Source organism: Python bivittatus, unplaced genomic scaffold, assembly GCF_059951505.1.
Source record: "Python bivittatus isolate LINGU-HERP-01145 unplaced genomic scaffold, Pbiv_v1 ctg000480_np1212, whole genome shotgun sequence".
In the NCBI taxonomy this organism is placed as follows: domain Eukaryota; kingdom Metazoa; phylum Chordata; class Lepidosauria; order Squamata; family Pythonidae; genus Python; species Python bivittatus.
This window is the reverse complement of record NW_028277075.1, coordinates 20,569,869-20,586,942: the sequence shown is the minus strand read 5'-3', so window position 1 is coordinate 20,586,942 and position 17,074 is coordinate 20,569,869. Positions and strand designations below refer to the sequence as shown.

Sequence of the window (17,074 nt, the reverse complement as noted above, 5' to 3'; positions counted from 1 at the left end):
TGCTGCCCTAATGGTATCTGTCCCTGTGACTCTGGTACTTCAAAAAGCGTAACACATATTTTTCTATACTTTAGAAGGGAAACAAAGAAAGGCTTTATAGATCCCCTATTTTAGAGGCTCCCAGGAAAAATGTATTTATTTTCTGTAACTTTCAGTGTTGTACATGTGAGACCCAATACAATTATAACGGTTGGAATGCTAAGAAAACAGCCCAGTCATTGCTGATGTAAACACACAGACTGTCTTTTAATCCTTGTACGCCATCCAGTCAGAGTACGATGTGCACCATATAAATCATATAAATACATTTATTTTAAAAACAATACTCCAGTTTTGGGGTTTATTGTATTTCTTGATTGGGCAACGGCCAGAATAAAATGCACTCATTCATTTAAATAAAAGTATATCTATGAGTGACCCACAAGGTTATGCCAATATATTCATGGTTTTTTGTTTTGTTTTGTTTTTTGTCATATATTACTTTGTGTTTCTTACCTGAGATAAATTAATGATATTTTCCTCAGCTGAGTGTATGCAAAAAAGGCCCCTGAGCAAGCTCATTATGGAATCAACTACAAGTTTCCCTCACTTTATGCAAATTTGCTATTAGATGATTGATCATTTTCATTGAAGAATTTGCTTTAAGTGAAAAAAAAAGCTATTATCTGATTTGTGCCAGAATAGTCAATTTGTACCAAAGATCCAGAAATGTGCCAAGATTTCTTCCTGCCAAAAACACTTAAACATTTTCCTGCCAATCCCCCTTTCTCCTCTCACTTATGCATTTACCATGTGCAGTTATTGTAAATGTGTGTCCTGTCTCCCATTTACTTCCCTACCTGCAATAGCTACTACTGTTTCTAGAGGGTCAAAATGGCCATCCAAAATGAAAACGAAAAGGACCTTTCTAACATTAGAAACAAAGCTGGATATCCCCAAAGTCCTCAGGCCTAGGACAAGCTTTTAACCTGACTGAATCTACTGTGTGCAACATAGCGAAGAATATAAATAAAATTCATAGTGCTCTGATGCATTCTACCTCTTTGTCTGCCATGATAATTATACATGTTAAAAATCCAGCTGTAGAAAAGATGGAGAAAATGCTTTCACTGTGCATAGAAGACAAGGAAGGAAACATGCTTGAGTAATGTAGCACATGAGAATAAGTCTCTAAACATTATGAGCACATTTGTCAATGCATTTGGACTACTAAATTTGATACCATAACCCACAGCCTCCTTTTTTCTACTGTTTCAGTGTCTCATTTTATGTGCATTTGCTTTGCCTGAGTTTATCAGGGAACGTAACCCTAGCATAAAGTGACTAACCCTGCACTTCAGATCCATGTTAACCTATATTTCAAACACTCCATGAAACAAGGTCACTTCCTGCATACCATTGTATATGAAAAGTATATAAACTTTTACGCTGTTTAAAATAATACCATTTATACACACTACATACTTCCGGTCACCACCCAGAAAACACATTGCAGATAATTATCTGCAACCAAGCTCCATATTCAATTGGGTGTTCACTCTTTAAAACAAGATTTGCAGGATTAATATAAGTTAAGTTATAAGTTGTATTGATACCATATATTGTGAGCAGCCCAGTCATTGAGAATCGGGTGACAAACAAGTTTAATTAATAATAATATTTAGTGGGGAAATAAAGCTTGAAATCAACACATCAAAACAGGTACCTAGTAGTCACTTCCTATTGATTAGGCTAGCAAGGAAATTAGCAGTTCATAGTTGTCATCCCACTTCTCAGCTGAACGCTTCTCCAACACATTATCAAGTCTTACAGCCAATCCAAGATCGTCTTTCCCTTTTCACATTGGACCCATTTTTTCTTTAAAAACCCTCTACCCGACAAAAGGAGTCCGAGGCCCACTCATGTTTTGAGGGCAGCCTTCAAGATGCCATGTAAAACTAGCATGGTCCTCAGTCTGATCGAAGTTACTCCTGTCTTAGAGTATATATTAGGGCTGTGCAGGGATTCAGATTCAGAGGCAAAGTGGGGTTTCTGAGCATGTGGGGAAGCACAAATATGGCATCAACTTGCAACTGTTTAAACAGAACATGCATTCCAATAGCAGAGAATATCTGTAGCTCAGGGTTGAACTGTGGAATCCTTGGCGCTCTCTGACCTTGGTTGTTTGCTTGCAGATGTTTCATTATCCAACTAGCCAACATCACTTGCACTCACACTGATGTTACCTAGTTGGGTAATAAAATATCTGCAAGCAACCAACCAACCTCAGGGAGGACCAGGGACTCCACAGAACATGTATTTTTCCATGATTGCACTGTGGCTGAGGAGAGCAGCCATATGATGCCAGATCAAAAAGATGCCATACTTTTAAGGCGGCGTAGACAGATGCTATCTGGGTGTCCCTGTATGCATTAAAGCAGGGTTCCTCAACCTCAGCAACTTTAAGATGGGTGGACTGGGGAATTCTGGGAGTTGAAGTACACCCATCTTAAAGTTGCTGAGGTTGAGGAACCCTGTGTTAAAGCACCTTTGCATTTGGATCCATAGCGCTGTACAGCTCTAGTACATGTATCTTCCCAGCTCAGTGATTATTTAATATATCTAACAGAATCATCTCTAGAATGAGAAAGTTAAATGGCACAATACAGCTATGCTACAGAGCTCTTTGGCTGTTTTATTGCAATAAAATAATATGATTACCTGTTAGGATTTTGCAGTGATGCTAGAAAGAATTTAAATGCTAAAGGAGCTGGTGCTAAATATGTTTGCCAACATGAATATGAAGTGTATGAACTTATCTTTTTACAATACTAATAAGTATTAAGAGATTTTTTTAGGATTTTTTTTTTTAATTTAGTTCACTGTTCCTCCAAGAATTCAAGGCAGTGTTCTTGATAATCCAACCCACCCCACCCAATCTGTGTGGTGAGTTACGAGAGAGAATTGAACTTAATTCAATTTTTCTTGAGGTATGTGACCATAGGAAGCTCCAAATTAGGTCAGATTTGTAGCACTTGGGAAGACTAGAGAAATATGCCATATTCAGGAAAACGGAACCTTTGGTGGAAGGCAGTGTAAATTAGAAAGTGCAAGCATATAGATAGTATTTAAACAGTTATCCAGTTTCTTTATTATAAAGAAACAAGTTATTTATAACAAGTGTTGTTTCAAGATAAGTATATAAGGACAGATACTTATCGTGAACTAGCAGCCTATTTAGAGAAGGGGTGGCCATTCTGGAGATGACACGCTGACGTGCCTTCTGCTTAATGCAAAGCTGCAGCAGTTTACATCTTTACTCATAGGTAAGCCTCATTTCGAGCTCCCTGGCCAGCAAGAGCTACATTTCTCCCGCCTCCTTTTTAAAGTCCGGCGCAAAACCTGCAGCAGCTCAGCGAAGACTACATGGAAGAGAGTGTCTTTAACCACGCCGCAAAGGAGGCTGAGCTGCCTCCTCTCCCGTTACGAAAGATTCCCCCGCAGCCTCGGCCTGCCACTTGTTAACAGTTACTTCCGACAGCTGACTTCTTCACTTCCTCCGCGTGAAAGGGGCGGAATTCGCCCTGGAAGAGGGAGGCGGCGGCGGCGGCTGAGGGGGGTGTCTCCCCACCCGCCCGGGGAAGACTTACCTGGGGAATTTTTCCTTCAGTTTCCTCAGGCTCTGCCTGGTTGGCGGTACCTGAGCCAGGAACTGAACCACCTCTTCGTACTGGGCTTTAGTGAGCTTCATAACCTCCCCGGGGAAATGATCCCTGCAAACTGCAGCAGAGCAGAACGCAAGGAGCGGCTGGGGCAGGGAAGAACTTCCTCGCTATGGGCGCTTCCCGTCTCCGGCCACAGCCGAGTGGAAGCGGAGGGCTTGGTGAAACGCGGCAGCCCAAGGAAACCCCTGCCCCGTCCCCGCGGCTTCGCGCCACTGCAAAGGACAAACACTCATGCGCTGCGCTCGGAGCTCCACCCTCGCTGGCGCGCAGAGCCGGCTCGGCCCTTTTCCTCCTGGGCTGAGAACTGCCGGGCCTGTGGCCGCTGCGAGCGAGAGGCGAAGGAGCAGTCCGCCTCCTTCTAGTTTGAGGCTGGCGGCTGACCGGCAGACCGGCCGGGTGCCTTGTCCGGAAGTTCTGCTGTCCTTCGCGGGAGTGTGATTTTTGATATTTGGGTAGGAGCGAAAGGAGGTGGTACTGGCTGCTCCGACAGCCCAGCCGCTGAAATTGTTCAAATATGAGGAAGGAGCTATGGCTGGCTGCCTTAGCCTGAAGTTATGCACAGTTGTCGGCTCGCGAATTGGTCGACCATGAGTGGAGAAAAGCCATTCAAAAGCAATTGCAGGGCAGCATAATTATTGAGGCATTACAGTGGAGCCTCTTTTGGGGCAACCCAAATTTGGAGCCACGAAATGGGGCAGACATTGCAAATGTTTAATTTGATTATGATTTACACCTTTCAGATTATAGTGAAGAGAAATGCTGAAGCTTTTTAAAAATTCGTATTTGTAATTTAAACCCAGTTTAAAAATTTGTATTTGTAATTTAGATATACAAATCCACCCAGTTCGGAAATATCTTTACCATGAACGTGGCCCGGCATTGGGCAAGAATTATATAAATCTATATTTTTATTAAAGTTTTTTAATTTTTTTAAATTTAGATTAATAATTACCTCCTTTCTAGTTCCTGCATTTCTGACAGGAGACAAGACCCAGTTCTGCTGGGGGGGGGGGGTGGATGGGATAAAATTAAAAACACAATACCTAAAAGCAAAAGAGAATAACTGTAATGGGGGAACAAACGTACATCATGAGTGAAACAATGTACTCCAGATTAATTTGTGCCAACCTATACCAGAGTCTGTGGGGGAAGAGGAGAACAGGTTTTCAGTGGTCTTTTAAAGGACTGAAGGGTTCAACTGGCTTTATAGTGGTTTTAAAAAATTGTAGTTATATTCTATGTAAAATAAAACTCATAAGGTGATTGATTGATTGATTGATTGATTGACTGATTATGTGCCATCAAGTTGGTGTTGACTCTTAGTGACTACATAGATGCACCATCTCCAGGATGATCTTTCCCCAGCCTGGCCCTTCAAGCTCTTCCAACAGTGCACCCATTGCACTGTAATTGAGTCCATCTACCTTGTTACCGATTGTCTTTTTCACCATTCCCAGCATTATGGACTTCTTAAGGAAGCTGGGTCTTTGTATAATGCATCTGAAATGTGATAATTTGAGCCTGGTAATTTGGCCTTGAGTGATAATTCTAGATTGATTTGTTCTATGATCCATTTGTTTGTTTTATTGATTATCCATGGTATTTTCAGGAATCTCCAACACAAAAGTTCAAAAGTATCAATATTCTTTCTATCCCATTTCTTTAAAGTCTGATTTTCACTTCTATAGAGTGTCACAGGGAAAACTATTGCTTGCATGATTCTGATATTTGTAAGTATAGAGAAGAATAATTATTCCAAGGCCTTCATTTCTACCCTGCCAAGTGCTAGTCTGACTGGTTCCTTTACTGTTCATAGTTGATCCTAAACCAGAAGTTATCCACCACATTGGTATCTTTATTGTCAGTTCTAGGGCTGATTGCTGTACCTGTTATAATCTGTTTGGTCTTCTTTATAATTAATTTTAGTCTCATTTTTTCATTGTGCTCCTTGACTTTTATTACTAGAGCTTCCAAATCATTTGCATTTCCAGCTATCAGAGTAGTGTCATCAGTATAGTACAGGTTGTTGATGTTTCTTCCTCCAGTTTTAAAACCATGTTCATCTTCCAATCCGGCCTCCCTCAATATATATTCAACATGTAGATTGAATAAATAATCAGAGTATACAGCCTTGTTTTACTCCTTTGTCGACCTGGACATGTTTCCCCATGGCAGGGGTGCTGTCATGTGTGCAGGAAATAATGACAATAAGATGTTCTGGGATTCTTATTTTCCTATGGATATTCTACTGCTTGGCATCATCAACAAAACTGAATGCCTTTCAATAATTAATGAAGCACCTATTGCCTTCTTTTTGATATTCTTTGTCTTTTTCAATGATCTAGTTTACATGAGAGTAATGTCTCTTGAGTTTTGGTCTGCTTTCTTCTGTTTCTTGATCTTTGGTAGTCTCTTCACATTCATTCTTAATAACAACTTTGATTTCATTCCACCATTCCTCTGGTTTTATAACAGTGAGATTCAGGACTTCAAAGCAATTCCTGATGTTCTACTTGAAATTGGTGGGTATATGCTCAGGATCATATCATGGAAACTGGTTGGTTTTGTTCTTCCACTTTAGCTTGACTTGAAATTTGCGTATGGACAATTCGTGATCTGTTTCACAATTAGCCCCTGACCATGTGTTTGCTGTTATAACTCAGCTCTTATACCTCCTTATACCAATAATATAGTCAATTTGATTTCTGTGTGTTCCATCTGGTGATTTTGTGGTTTGAACACTATATTAGTAATGAAGACATCACTGGATTGGAAGAAACATAAGTTGTCTTGCTTCATATCTGTTTCCTAGGCCACACAGTCCAACTATGTTTTCCATCTTACTATTTCCAGTTTTGGCATTCCAGTCTCCAACCATACATAGCACCTCTTGCTTGTATCTTCTGTCAATTTCAGACTGAATTTGGCCATAAAACTCATCAACTTCCTCTTCTTCTTCAGTGATTGGAGCATAGACTTGGATAATCATCATATTAAAGGGTTGACTGTCTAATTGCTATTATTTAGTCATTGACTGCATTGTATCCAAGTACTGTCTTTGCCACTATCAGCCCTCCAAGGTAGACAAACTTGGAAATGAAAGACGCACAAGCTAATGCTATTTTTATTATAAGATTAGTAACACAATCTTGCAAGTCTGAATGTGTTTCTCCCCTCCCTCCCTTTTTCTTCACGAGAACTAGGGAGGTCATATCTGAGACGCTTTCATTTACATTTAATTAATCAATTACATTTCTGCCCCAGATTCAGATTTCTTTTATCTGACCATTGTCTTGGTTGTGGCTCTTCCTTCTGTTCTTCATGGTTATTCCTTCTTCCCATTACAGCTATATCTTTCCCGAATATGAAAGCAACACTGTTGCTTCTTTGTTTTTCATATCCTGAAACAGTATAATCTTCTGAATGAAAGTGTCCCGTTCCAGTCCATTTCAATTCGTTGATGTGGTTAGTGTAATCAGTTGATTTCATCTTTCATTGTGTTGAGCTTTCATGCTTCTTACATTCCATGTCCCCACTATAATTTCTTCTTTTCTTTCATGGCATCAGTAGCAACTAGACATCTTAAAGGCTTTAATCTAGCTACATCATAAGCACCATCAGTATTCCAAAAGCTCTTCTTCAGTAGATGCTTAGTGCCATCTGACCTGAGGGGTCCTTATCTGGTACTATATCATCAATCACTGTAACTTGCCTATCAATGTGATTTTCTTGGTAAAATACAGGAGTGGTTTACCACTGTCTTCTCCTGGGCAGAATGAAATGCTGCTTTTCCTGTTTCCACTAAAGTTATCTTCTACCTCCAGCATCTTCCTATTGTCACTATGTCACAATACAGGTGCCTGCTCACTTTAGCTGGGATGATCTTCCTGCCTTGGGTGACCCTGCTTAGAATATATACTCTTGATGTACGCTCCAGCTTTCTTCACTCATCCCTCCCAGGAACACACCATGGCCACACTGAGGCAGCATAGCAAGACTTGAGGGGGGACAGAAATACAGGCAGTCCTCACTTAATGATTCTAGTAGGAACCAGAATTTCCATCACTAAGCAATGCGGTCTTTAGGTGAAACATCATGTGACCGCACTGCTTAACAACAGCAATTTTGGTAGTCCCAGCTGCAGTCATTAGTCCAGGATCTCACACTTCTGCCCTGCTGCACTTGCTTCTGCTTCAACTCCCCCCACCTACCTATCTCCCCTCATCTCTGCCCTTTTGACCACCCTACACTTCACTGCCCCCCCACTGCCCTGCACTTTGCTGCCCCTGCTGCCCCCAGCTAACCTTCCTCCTGCTGATGAGATGCACCCAGCCTGGCCCTTTGCGAGGCAGCTGCTGGCTGCACAAGGCCTTCCCAAGGGGGGCGGCGGAGTTCAGGGCAACCTGCAGTCGTAAATGTGGGTGGGCTGCCAAGCGCCCAAATTTTCATAGCCATAACTTCGAGGACTGGGTGTAAAGACCTACATTCAGCACTGTCGTAACTTTGAACAGTCACTGAATGAATGGTCATTAAGCGAAGACTACCTGTAAGTCCATGCAGTTTTCTTGGCAACATTTTCAGAAGTGACTTGCTAGTACTTTCTTCCTAGGACTGAGAAGTGGTAGTTGGCCCAAAATCACCCATATGTCTAGTACTGTATTGGGCAGACTAGAACTAGAACTAGAAGGCAGACAGGGCTAGAATTTATAGTCTCCTAGCTTCTAGTCCACTGCATTTAACCACTACACCAAACTGGCTCTGTATGAAATAATACCCTTGTTTATACAACTTAGCTTGTTCCTAATGAACGTGCAAGTTTTAGAGTACTCCAGAATTATTCTTCTGGCAAGATAAATTTAAAAAGTAGAGAGTGCTGGTGGGGCAAGTCTTAAATTAAGGCCAATGTTTTAGTAATGAGATCTGCAGTTCAAAGTCAGTCTCAAAATGAAGACTGTAGAATGAGTGCAGTAGTTAGTAGTGGGTGTAATTGATGTCAGATGATACATAGTTATTAAGGAAAAAATTTTTAAATTTTAAATACTGTTCTGGAGAGTATACACAATACATTTTCAGTGCCACTAGCCCATAATAACGAGCAATTTCTAACAAAAATATACAGCAGATAAATGTAGATAAAAAGACAGAAGATCCAAAAGATTCCAACCTTCAATGCCTGTCTTTCCTGCAAAAAATAACATTACATGACTAATACTGTCTTATCAGCTAATGATTAATCTGTTGTTTATTTCCAGTATAGGTAGTCCTCAAGTTACAATGGAAATTGGGACCAGAATTTCCATCACTAAGTGATGCAGTTGTAAATGTGTGATGTCACGTGACTGCATCACTTAGTGACATCAATCCTTGCAGTTTGCATTGCTGTTGTTAAGCGAGGATCATGGGTCATTAAGCAAGCACCTCCTCCCAACTTCCTGCCAGCTTCCAACAACCAAACTCAGTTGGGAAGCTGGAAAGGAGTTGCAAGTCCCAGACGGCTCGTAAGCAGGCTGGCAGGCAGGTAAGTGGCTGCTGCTGGGTGGGAGAGGGAGTGAGGGGGTGTGTGGGTGGCCAGGAAGACTCAGTGTGAGTGCAGCAGGGCTTGGAGTGGCTGCTGCCATGTGAGAGGGTGTGCGAGTAGCCAGGGAGAGTGTGCAAGTACAAGTGCAGCAAGGCTCAGAGAGGGTGCGCAAGGGTGCATGGGTGGTGGGGGAGGCACGATGCAAGTGCAGCGGGGCTTGGGGTGGCCGCTGCCAGGTGGGACTGGGTATGTGAGGGTGTGCAAGTGGTGGGAGAGGGTGTGCAGGTGGCTGGTGAGGTGTGGCGTGAGTTCAGAGGGGCTGGGGGAGGATGCACCAGTGGGGGAGACTTAGCAGAGCAACTTGAGACTTTCCCTTCTGGCCTCCCCATTGACTTTGCTTGTGGGAAGCTGGCAGGGAAGGTTGCAAATTGTGATCACATGACTGCAGGATGCTGCAACTGTCATAAGTGCAAGCCAGTGCCTAGATCATGATCACATGACTGCAAGGCTGCTGGGACAGCTGAAATTTCAAGGACCGGTCGGAACCAACACTTGTTCAGTACCATAGTAACTTTGAATGGTCTCTGAACAAGTGGTTGTTAACCGAGGACTACCTGTATAGATGACACTGGCTTCCATTTACACATTATAGAAGTAGAGCCATGTTAGTCTATGGTAGCCAAAATCAAGAGTCTGATAGTACCGTAAACTAACAAACTATTACAAGTTTTCATGAGATGCAGCTCATTTCAACAGATCCATATTGTGACTAAACTGATACAGAATTTAAACTGGGATGAAGGGAGATGGGATGAAGGGAGATGAAAACAGATTGGTTATGTAGATGCAGGTTACATGTGAGACAGATTACAAATATGTTATCAATTAAAATTGATTGTGTTTCTTGAGATATTTTGAGATTGTCTGAAACCTTTACTTAGTCATGCTGTTAATGTCTCATTCAAAAATTATCACTTCGAGATCTGCAGTAGAGTGTCCAGGGAAGTTGAAATGTTCTGATATTAATTTATCTTTTTGAGCTTGATGTCAAATTATTTTATACAGAGTTTTTTACTTGGAATCCAGAGGGGCATTGGGGGCAGATGATGATTATTAATTATTTATTGGATTTCTCCCCCGCCCATCTCCCCCACAATAGATGATGGCATCTGTCATGTTGGAAGAGCATGTAAAAGTGCTTGTAGTCTTGTGCATGTACTTGTTGCAGCCTCTGAGGGTACTGTTGGTGTAGATGTAGGGGCAAAGTAAATATCTGAGTTAGTTGCAGGGTCTGGTTCCTATGTTGTTGTTGCTTGTGAGAATCTGTTTCAGGTTGTGTGGTTGTCTGTATTCAAGTATGGGATTGCCACCCAGTGCCTGAGAAAGTGCAGGGTCATTGTCCAATATGCTGACATTTTGCTGCACAATTTTGTATCTTGATTTGATATTCCAGGGCTGCAAAAAGAAACTAGGGGCCCTCAGATGCCCAACTCTTCTTAAAAACATACCATTAAAGAAAACACATAGAATGCTTCTTTCATGTTAACACATCACTCAAAGCAGCTTACAAAAACTAAAATTAATTACTGTGCAGTCCTTGGGGTTCTCTGACCTTGGTTCTTTTCTTGCAAATGTTTCATTACCAGGCTAGGTAACATCTTCAGTGCTAGAACAGGATGGGGTTTGCTCTCTGTTTATATACTGTGGCATGCCCTTCCAGTGTTGGTGGGGGTGGGGGTTTTGTTTTGTTCCTCTGGTAGTTCCTTGATTAGGGTATTGTTTACTGTGTAAAGGCCTCCAAAATATCTTAAGTAAACCAAAAGACCCAGTAGCACAAGAAGAAAAAACAGGAGTCATCTACAACATACAGTGTAAGGACTGTAACAAACACTATGTAGGACATACAGGCAGAAGGCTGGCAGAGCGCATCTATGAACACCAACTAGCAGTCAGAAGACATGATGAAAACTTCTTAATCTTGCAATACATGTACAGATTTGACCATAGTTTTAACTGGGAAACTGTCAGCATTTTAGACCAAGCTAAATCCAAAAATGCAAGGGAATTCTTGGAAGCTTGGTATTCAGACAAGTCAGCAATCAACAGACACATAGAGATAAACAGCATCTACACACTATTCAAAAGAGAGAATAGAAAAGAAAACAAAAGACCAGAACATCTCCTCACCAGCAATCATCACCCAGATAAGCAGAGGTTACCACCAGGCACACAATCAAGCAGTAAACAATACCCTAATCAAGGAACTGCCAGAGGAGCAAAACAAACCCCCCACCCCCACCAACACTGCCAGGACATGCCACAGAGAGCAAACCCCACTCCATTCTAGCACTGAAGATGTTACCTAGCCGGGTAATGAAACGTTTGCAAGAAAAGAGCCAAGCTCAGAGAACCCCAGTGACTCCACAGTTCAACCCTGAGCTACACATATTCGCCTCTATTGGTAAAATTAATTATAAAATACAACATTTCATGAAAAAAGTTTTATAAAATAGATACAGATTCAATAGATAAGAAAATGTATCTGATCTCTTTGCTATATAACAAAAATAAAAGTCAACCCGCATTACAACTTTTTAAACTAACCAACAGAACATAGTAGAACAGAGACCTAGCTGGGTATGATTCTAAGAAGATCCTGTTTCTTGTTATAGCTGATGGAATTCCATCATAGGTCATAGAAAAGGGATCTCAACAAGGTCTGAAAGCACACTCAGAGTGGCACAGAAAGAGACAGTTCTAAAGGTATTCTGGATCCAAACCATTACAGAAAATCAATAAGTAAACGATATAACTTGCAAAAATGCAGTTATGCAATCCCATGAGCAAATTCATACTAATATCCACACAACCACATTCTAGTCCAAATGAAAGCCCTGTTCACATATAAAAACCTGATAGTGCAGGTTTGGGTCTACATGAAGTCTCTGCTGCAGATGAGCATATTACACCCATAAACAATCAGCTCGTCCATGACATCATCAGTGCAACATAGGTAGGCCCTCATTAGAGCTCTTCATGTGTTGAATTCTACATCAAGATATATTGCTTGGATAAAATCACTTGAGAAGCTTCTTTGAATAGCTAACTGGAATAATTCAGTATAGCTGTTAGCCAGGATTGACCTTACCAGAAATGGTAGGCAGTGAGCATAACAGTCTAAACTAGTTCTCTATAATTCACAAAGGTACCTTTTCCAAATAGATTATTATTCCATCCAAAGCAGATTAAATTTCTGTTCCAGCATCTGTTATCTTTTCCGATACGTTCATCAGCCCTTGTACAGCTCATTTCTGCTTCCAGGCAGGTACTTTTCAGATACTGAACATGTTTATTGTGATTTATGTATTTACTTATTTGATTTATTGTTAGAGGACAAGTTGTGTGTCACGAATACATTGGTGACTATACCTGAAATATCTGGATGATTCTATATTGAGGTTCGAGCATGTAGAAATGGGGGACAATAATGCTACAAAGCAGGAATGGGAATACTGTAACATCAAATTCTTCAGTCATTTATAAGGTAAGACAACAAATTTTCCAATGCATCTAAAAAACATATTGGCTATATTTACCATCACTGAAATACTCAGCAGTCAGGGCACTGAGAAGGGTAATTACTTTCTTTATCTTGTTCTCCTTGGACAACCAGAGCTATTTCCAATATGGTTCTGTTGCATCTGCAAATAAACTTACTGCCCCTAGATGCAACAGTTTTACTGACAAACTTCATTTTAAACTTTTGAAAAGCTATAGTTCTGAAAGGGTCCAGTTTATTTTATGTAAGTTTCCCACATTTTTTATTATTATTATTATTTTGGCTCAGTCCAAGGTAAGCCCTCAGTGTCTTATTATAGGCTCCCCTCCCCTCCCCTCCATCAGTGTCTAGCCATTACTGAATTCTTGATCTCCACTCCCTAATTAGCTTTTTTTTTAAAATCCTCGAACATTGTAAACATTCTTCATGGAAGAGTTGTTCGATCCCTTCATCATTTTGCTTACCTTTTTTCCCCAGCTTTAAATATAATGGATTATGCCCCACTTCCTCCACTGCTTGTTATATAAAATACGTAACATTCAGGATAGATATTTTTGCTTTTTATTTTAAATGGACAAGTGTAAAAAGGCAAAGTTTACAATAAATATAGAATTGAATAAATAAAAGGTTAATCAGAAGAAAAAATAAATAGAACCCTGTCCAACATGACTATTCAGAAGTTCTCTGCTGGAGTTTTGCTCTCAGAATTAAAAGCTCTTTTTCAGTCTCTTTTTATTTCATTGTTTTATTAGTAGTGATTTAGTGCAGTAATGGAAAGAATGAACATCATGTATGCATTTTTTGTCCATTTTTTCTCTTTTATGCCACAAATGCTCACACACACACATACACACATGTAATATCCTTATCCTTAGAGACAGACACACACAAAACTATAAAAAAGCTTTGTTAAAGAAAAAAAATCAGATTATATATAAAGAGATTTTATTTTCTTTTTATCTGAAAAGTAATATCTTCATTCTTTAATATTAGTAGATGAGAGGGGAAAGTTCTTTTTGGTACAATATCCATTTAAAAACCCACAAGGGTATAATTTTCTTTGGCTACAGAAAGGCTAATTTCCACTTTTCTTGCCAAATCTTAGTATTACCACTTTTTCCTGAAATAGAGGTTTCTTAATAATTACCTGCTTCTTCTTTGCTACTACCCTTTTAAAAAACCAAGCTCCTATTAAAAGAAAAAAAGAGGACATTGTGGTGGGATAATTTCCATTGAAAGTGATTTTTCTTTCTTTTTTAAATAGCTAATGCTGTTCACTTTAAGTTGTGGAATTCTTTCTATCAAGCTGGCTTCTGTTTCAAAAAGTGCTTCTGTATATTCCATAGACAGCTGGAATATGGGAAGCCATGTATTCCAAATTGCCAGCCAAAAAGTTGAACATAGAACTTTTTATTTTGATGTATTTATTAAGATCTTAAAATAATTTCTGTACAGATTTTGTTTTATATCATTTTAGAAATCTTTCAGACTTTATTCTCATGACTGTATTGTGCATCTCTCTTCTGCACTGGAATTCAGTATTGGTTAATAGATTGTGCTCGTTGATGAGGATGATTTTCTCTAAGCCTCTTTAATGCTTTCTGCTTTGTTGCTTGCTATATTTACAGCCTTCTGCTTTCAACAACATTGTTTAAGGAGAATTATGAGAATTTGCAAAGAGAGAGAAAAGAACATTGCTTGTCAGTCTATCATATAGATCTAGCTCTGAAATTTAGAGTAGTTTGGTGCTAGGACTCAGGTTATAGATGGACTGGAACCTCCCTTGTTGTGGTAAATAAATGAAGCTGTTCTCAAGAATTCATCCTTCTTTTCAAAGACGTTACTCATGAGAAAGGGTCTGCTATATGCTTATCATTATTGAGAGTTAGGTTTCATTACTACTGCCAAGCTGCTAACCATTTTTGTGACCCTATGTTCTTTAATATTTTGCTATAGCGTTCTAAGCAGAACCATTTATAAATATTCTTTGATTATCAGAATACAGCTAGTCTTTGTCTTTAGGTGAGATAAAAGGATAAACTTTGGTCACAAACCATCTTAGAAGTTAAAGTGAAAAGTCACCGACAATGAAGATGGAGATTTAAAAGTGTCTCTTACACAGTTCTAAGAGATGAAACTACTTACATTACACTTAGAATGTATATCTGTTCTCACCCTAGATAAGATGCTTCTGTCTAGATTTTATGAACTGGATTCTATTTCACAAAAGCTTGCACTGTAATAAATTTGGTAGTCTTTAAGGTGCCACAGGGTTTATAACAGTAACTTACTTTTAATCTTGATGGTGGGATGAGTGTGGATATTTCCTACAATAAAAATCGATGTGAGGTAATTTATTCAGTAAGATGGTTCATGCCATTGCTCTTCTTTTTTCCAGAAAGTTTTAGTGCTTGCAATACACTTTCTTAGTCACCATTTCAGTAGGCTTGCTTTCAGTAACTGGACTAATAAACACCCCCACAGGATAGAGTTATTACCTCATAAACAAAAAGCCTCTGCAATTTGTCATTAAATTGGCATCCATCTATAACAAGGCAATTGTATTATTTGACATACAAGTTGTATGGAAATTAAATAGTAAGATATATCTACTTATCTATATATCTTATCAAATTGATCATATGTTGTTATTAAATATTAACTGGTTTTCCATTGACAATTAATGTACATTTCATTTTACTTTGAGTTACTTTATAATTATATCTGAATTTTACATGAGTTCAGTAGAATATAATGTCAACGGACAGAGGCAGCTATTGTTTTTTCAAAGCCAATAATTTCCTTGCTAACAGAATTGGTTAAGACTAATTTAATCAAGCACTGTATTAACATATCATTATATTTACCCACTATAGATATTTTATTACAATATTAACAAATATTGATTGGTATAATGTATTTCCTAAAAAAGCCATTGCTTTTATTTAGTGAAATGTAAATAAAATCAGCTCCTAATTAAATATATAGCTGAATTTTTTGAGGCATAGGTATTTATAGAACAAATCACATAGCAAGTTGCTGTAAATTGGTATCTTGAGCACAATATTGCCCCATGAGAGATAAAGGTCTAGATCATAAAGGCCATCAAACTATATGTGTGTATGTGTGTGTGCACGCGTTCATGGACAATATATATATCTGTGGATTTAAATAAGAATAGATATTTTCTACAAACTTTACATGCATACATGCACACACACAATAGAAAGGTATGAGGTATGACTGGTTATCCTTTATTTTCCTGTATTGAACAAAGTTAATAGCGATACACCTGTACAATAGATAATATATGAGAATGATAACCTAGTAACCAGAATTTAGATTTGTAAGTGCCTTGCACTATCAAAGTGGCACTAAGGTTGCAACAGATTCTTGGGATGAAGTTCTGCTAAGCATAATGAAGCTTAATTAAAAGTGTAGGATCACATTGTAAGTGTAATTGATACTGTTAAGTAGAGTTTGGGTACCAACTCCCATTTGGCTTCTCCCTCACAGAACTTACTATTACATAAGAGCTGTTCACTTTATTTTTCCCTTTTATTTTTCAAGAATTTAGTACAAATCTCTATGTGACAATTGTATACAGTCTATTTTCTGAGCAAAGAGCTAGAAGTCAGAGAGCCAGCCCTCAGCCAAGTAATTGCCCCAGGAGTAGATGCTGAAGGGCAGCAACGGTAATTCTGCCTGGGACTCTTAGTTGTTCCTTTCTGCCATATGTTCTCTAACTAACTTGCTGCCTTAGAGGCAGCAGAGAACATTACCCATTTCCCTATAGGAACACTATACTGTCCTTCGTGTCACACAATGAAATGTTTCATGCTTTTAGAAAAGTAGAAAACAATCCAGAGATAAAGAAATTACTATGTACTAATAATAAATCTTCCTCTGGATTGTATCTCCTGTGCAGTCGGTGATTATCCAGGTTGGGTTGAAGTTCATTGCGGGTTGTGCACAGGTGCTGCATCATGTAAAGAATTCAGTCTGTGAATTAGTGCTCTTAAACTTGGCTTATTTGGAAACATTACTGACCCTTACAATATATTTTTATTAGGGCTGTGGATGTTTTGAAAGTGACTTGTAAGTGCAAGTACAACACTGCCGCAGTTCATTAAAGCAGCCCCTCTTTTTTCAAGCATCCACATGAGCCTGAAAAAAAATCATTAAAGTTAATGCAACTCCTAAAGCAGTTGCACTTTTTTTAAGGTTAGGTTGAAACTTGAAAAAAAGAAAGGCTGCTTTATGAATAATAGAAGGATCTTGTATATTCTGAGG

General features: G+C 39.2%; 1 protein-coding gene across 2 annotated transcripts in view; it reads right to left on the bottom strand.

Moving 5' to 3' along the window:
* The window catches only part of CDIN1 (CDAN1 interacting nuclease 1), a 150,009-nt gene extending 145,911 nt beyond the window's left edge, over nucleotides 1-4,098 (bottom strand). Inside the window, exon 1 of one of the 2 annotated variants that reach the window (XM_025169528.2) lies at nucleotides 3,630-4,098. In XM_025169528.2, the coding sequence (XP_025025296.1) occupies nucleotides 3,630-3,730 (101 nt within the window). In that variant the 5' untranslated portion in view covers nucleotides 3,731-4,098. The remainder of the gene's footprint in view (nucleotides 1-3,629) is intronic. The other variant, XM_007421115.4, reaches the window with a different exon arrangement.
* Between the last annotated feature and the right edge of the window lie 12,976 nt (nucleotides 4,099-17,074).